The sequence below is a fragment of the Hipposideros armiger genome, unplaced genomic scaffold (assembly GCF_001890085.2).
Source record: "Hipposideros armiger isolate ML-2016 unplaced genomic scaffold, ASM189008v1 scaffold_366, whole genome shotgun sequence".
NCBI lineage: Eukaryota > Metazoa > Chordata > Mammalia > Chiroptera > Hipposideridae > Hipposideros > Hipposideros armiger.
Genome location: NW_017731716.1, coordinates 1,723,193 through 1,728,605, shown reverse-complemented (window position 1 = coordinate 1,728,605; position 5,413 = coordinate 1,723,193). Strand labels below are relative to the sequence as shown.

The window sequence follows — 5,413 nt, the reverse complement described above, 5'->3', positions numbered from 1 at the left end:
GGCAGACACATGCAGGCAAACCCCGAACCGCCGAAGAAAAATAATGACAAATCGAAAAAGATCAGCCGGAAACCCCTGACAGCCAAGAACAAATAAGGGGTTGGCGTGGGCTGGACTCCCGGTCCCTTCTCTCATTATTACTTCTGTTCGCTCATGCTCTGTCCCACAATTACAGTTGACCCTGAACAACAAGGATTTAAACTGTGCAGGTCCACTTAAACTTGGATTTTTTTTCAATAAATACTGTAAATGCAAAAAAAAAAAATGAAATCTTACCATTTGTGACAACAAGGATGAACCTAGAGGGTAGTATGCTAAGTGAAATAAGTCAGACAGAGAAATACAAATACTATATGATTTCATACATGTAGAATCTAGAAAATTAATGAACAAAACAGAAACAAATTTAAAAAGTAGTAAAATAAGCATGTTATTTAGAGGCATGGAGGTAAAAACTATGGCTTCCCAGAAATGCAAAATGCTGGGATGTGAAGATGCTGGGGTCAGCTGCTTCTCATTACAAGCCTGTAGAAATCTAAGTCTTTAAACCATGTGTATGGATTACTTCAATAAAGTTTAAAACTATAAGAAAAAAATTTTCCCTGACTCTAAAAATTGTAAGAATTTAGAATGCTGACACCTAATAAAAATAACTAATAATTAGTTAGAACATGCTGTGCACTGTTCCAAATGGCTTACATCATTAGCTCATTTAATTCAAAACAACCTTATGATCTTGGTATTATCATTTATCCCTTACTATTTTTATCTTCCCTCAGGAATTGAGGCTCAGAGAAGGTAACTACCTATGTTCACTTAATAAATAATGAAACCAAGATTTCATGCAGCAGGGAGCCCCAGAGCCTAGCCATTAAGTACTGTATCTGGAGAAGTTTAAGAAAATCTTGCTGCCTTCATAAGGTGGTGCTCTTGAGATTCTGCCTATCTGGACACTCCCTCATCCCACCTCATCTAATTGATTTCTATTCATCCTTCAGCTCTCAAATCAAGGCTTGCTTAATCCACAAGTCTAGATTTAGTTTCTTTGTTATATGTGCTTACAGAGCTTGGCACCCTGTTCAGAGCACCCTCGTTATTATGGTGTATGACCTCATATGTGTGACTAGTTACATCCTAAACTAGAATCAGCTCTACGAGGGCATGGGTCACATCTATTTTTTTCTCAACACTAGAGCTCCAGGACCTTGAAGAATCAATAACTGAATAATAAAAAAATACATGAGCAGACAATTTAAGTTTCTGAAATATGGTTTTAATATGTTCTCTCAGAAAAACTAGATGACCCTGTGTGGTCTTGTCATTCCTAAGAATCTAGCCTTCCAGCTTCTTCCAGAAGGTCAGGAGAAGCAAACCTCGGAAATGCAAAACAACACACTTTTTCAAAGAAAAAGCTTCCCGGGCCAGCCAAGTGGCACATTGGTTAAGAGTTGGCTTGGGACACCAGCTCAGAGCAGCAGGGCCCCGGTTTGGATCCCACATGGGGGCCAGTGATGCTGCACCCTCTACAGCTAAGATGGTGAACAACAGCTTGACCTGGAGCTGGGCTGCCATGAGTCGTTGGTGACAGCATAGGCTGTAGTGGGGCTGGCCAGCACTGGGACTGGCTGGCAGCAGGCGTGAGCTTTTGTAAGACTCCGTGAGTCCCCATGAGCACCTGTGAGCCCCCATGAGCAGCAGTGAGCGGCCATCCAATGGTTGGCGAGCGACTGCCTCACCCGGGAAGAGTGCAATGATAATACCAACATGGGCCAGTGAAGCGACGTCCTCCACAACTAGACTGAAGAACAAAAGGACAGCAACTTGTCTGTTCCCCTCCCCCGATTCCCCAATGTTGTTCCTCTCCTCCAATTCCCCAATAAAATCTTTTAAAAAAGAAAGAAAGAAAGAAAAAGCTTCCCTTGCTACAGATAGCTTATTTGATTGTTTTGTTGTGCTGTTTTTTGTTTTGTTTTGTTTAATGAGGCCAAGTGGTTAAGGTTTATTACGAGTAGTGAACTAGGCACAAGCATTCTCTGACCAGGAATCTCTTGCACCTACCCACCATTCTAGATCTCTGTCTGTGAGAAAAGGGAGCTACTGCTGACTGAAGATTATCAGGGCATGGAAGGCAGCATTCTGAACTCTGAAGTCCTTTCTCAGAAGGTGGAAAATGACAAAGGAGAAAGAAAGGAGGCAGAATGATTAAATCAGTCACTTTCCAGCTGGATGCTTTAGAATTTTGTATGTAGAAACAGTCATTACTTCTAACTATTCTATTTCCATTGTGAAACTTCTCCAAACTGATATTTTAGCTAATTATAAACCAAGGAACAGAAACAATTGCTTAACTAAAAGTTTACTTATTAAGCAGCAGCAGTAACAGCATCATAAATACAAGAGTCACATCCCCCCATATTTAAACATTTTGGTCCCTAAGGGTGTCCTCTGATCACCCCTGAAGACAAAATTCATCAAAATATGTCTATAGGTAACAGCAATTACACATCTGGAGAGAGGTGAGGGTAACCATACATGGGCAATAATGCTTATTTGACTAAATAGGAAGACCCATTCCAACCACGTCATTTAGTTGCAGACAACAAATTTTTCCTGGGTTAATACAAATTAGTTTGCATTTTTTAACTAGCCAGACATACATCTTAGCCTGGAACAGAAACACTTTATTCTACGCGATTTAATAAACACAGAAAAGGTTCAGTGACATCTCTCTCATCGGTGTCTTAAAAAATTCTGCATATGGATGTTGGTGTTTTGTCTTCTGTCACGTCAGCATTAGTAGAGCTCAAATATGGGCCTTTGGACAGTGCTTTTTATTTCTTTTGCTCTGCTTTAGGGCATACCTAGACTGATGTGAAGAAGATTCATCAAAGATGTCATGATTCCACATTCTCTGCCCTGACTGTGCTTTCTCATCTGCTATCCTTGCAGAGATCTAAGGCCCTGTGTGTCTGGCTGAACTCCTCTTCTCATTATCTGCCATCCATGCTCATCCGTTGCCAACTCGGGCTGCTCTTTGTTCTTCGGTTCTTTTCCTTTCATTCTCAGAGCCAACCATCAATACTGCTCACACTGTTCCCAATGTTCAAAATCAAAAGTTGCATTAGCAATTCTTTCTGAGTATGCTGTCCTTTTTTTTTTAAGTGTTTTTTTTTATTATTATTTACACTGACTCTTTTGCACTTTTAAAAAATATACACACATTTCCTTTCAGAGGTGGGTATCCTTTGATCCTCCATGAGATTGAAAAAAATGCCTTTAGGTACTGCCAGCTCATATTTAATGGTACATATAGATCTGACTTTCATCTCACCCCATCTTCATTCCAATCATTCATATTTAATGTTACACATACTTGACTCCTTGACTTTTTTTAAATTTCGTATGCTGAATAGTGCACAAATTAGTCCCATATTCCACTATCCAGCAACTTGTCATTATTTATCAGCATTGACTGAGCTATCATTGTCATCTATTCATTAGCTTTCGAAAGATTTAAGCCTCTTCTCGTGTATAATCTAGCTGTGTTATTTATCATATTCTGTCAGTAACTCCTCTTTCTAGTTGTATCTGCTTCACAGCAATAGATCATCTTCCGGGACGAACTTCTCATGAATAAATACCAGAACTGCTCATCTTTAGCTACTCTTCAATGTTAACCTTGGGGGCTCACTGCTTGGATAGATCAAACTCTGTTGTCCTAGTAATTCACCCCTGGAGCCTCATCACTAAATAGTCTTGTGATCACCATCTAGTTTCTGTAATTCCCAATGAAGACAGCTACCAACTGACTGCCCAGAAATATTCTAGGAGAGTAGACCCACAGCCCTTTAAGAAAACTGGATTCTGTCTCATTTGGAAAAATCCTCAGCCTGCGAAAGCTTTACTTTTCAGAGTACGTAACAGGGCAGGTGCTAGCTAGCAATACAACCCCATTTTGTAGTCTTTTAAGGTTTCAAATAGAGAAGAAGGCCAGAAATGGTGGTTTCATTATGTTCACTTCAGCACTGCTTTTTTAAATTTCCTGGAAATTCTGTCCTCTGGGTTAACTGGGTTTGGTTCCTGAAGTGAAAACTCACACACGCAAATAATCAGCATTCACTCTGACTTCTTAATGGCATCAGACCAACAAATCTGGCTTGTGAATAGCTGGCTCAGCCCAGGACTGAACACAGGCTACATAAACTCAGAGTACACTCCATGGATACAGCAACCAGCTTTACGCCCTTGGACTAAGAATGTGACACAATTCCAATGTGTGGCTTCTTCCCATGCCATTTTGTTGTCTCTTGGAATATTTCCATATGATTACCCAATTAGGCATGGAAGAAGGAGATAAAGCAGAGCCAATGGATAAGGTAACCTCAGATAGAAAATGTCTACATATCTCTTAGCATGAACCAACCATGGCAAAAAACAAAAACAAACAAACAAAAAAACCTCCTCTATTTGGCAAAAAAAAGAAAATGTGAAAATATGGAGGTATGGAGGGATAGGCAGATATTGACTAAAAAAAAATAGCCAAGATTCTGAATAGAACTTAGAAAGAACAGAGTCTAATTATTTCCACATAGTCAGTGTTCAACAAACATTGGTTGGATGGAGTCTTTCTTAGAAGCCATATCATTGTAGCTGGGGTCCACTTCAATAATAAGAAACAGAAGGCTCACAAGCGGATTGGCAGGGCAAGCTCATTGAGGAAGAAAGCATGCTATGCAATCCCTCAATGCTATGTAAGAGGCAGTCATCAATATATTATTAAACAAATGGGTAAGTGAACAGATGAACACTTGAGTCCTTCGGTGACCTCAGCCCTACAGCAATACCAGCCCTAGACCACAAGGCTATAACCACAGGGGAATGTTCCACTCGGCTACTGCTAGAACAGTTGGAATTTTCTATTATAAACTTAGCTTTTATGCTTTGAGCTGAGAGTGTTTTCACTTGGATAATAGCGTCTCCTCTGGCCTTTTTTTCCCTTGCATAGACATTTGGGTTAGTGGTTGCCATCTATAATGTAACAGACACAGGTGTTGCTACAAATTTCGTGTTGCACTGCACTGCGGGACTTACAGCATGTTTTATCATGGAACCACATTTTGGCCTTAATAAAACACAGCACCGCACAGCGTGACATTCACTATAATCTAATTAAATACAATGCCAAGGGAAATATGTCACTGTGAAGGTGAAACACACATGGTATTTCCTTCTCCTTTCTAGGCCAGGGGCAGCTGAGGCACAGTTTAAGAAGAAGGTATTTAACATAGTGGGGTTCAGAAGTTTGCCAGCAAGACAAAAAAAAATTAAAAGTGAGGTTGAAGGGGAGGAGAGAAGACATAAAAGAGAAATAAAGGAAGGAGAAGATGCAGTACATGATCAGCAGTATTTCAAT

At 40.1% G+C, this 5,413-nt stretch overlaps 1 protein-coding gene across 1 annotated transcript in view; it reads left to right on the top strand.

Annotated features, from left to right (window-relative positions):
- LOC109393144 (ras suppressor protein 1) overlaps positions 1-96 on the top strand; it is a 787-nt gene extending 691 nt beyond the window's left edge. The window contains exon 2 of the mRNA XM_019662087.1: positions 6-96. Coding sequence (XP_019517632.1) covers positions 6-96 — 91 coding nt within the window. The remainder of the gene's footprint in view (positions 1-5) is intronic.
- The last annotated feature ends 5,317 nt before the right edge of the window (positions 97-5,413 follow it).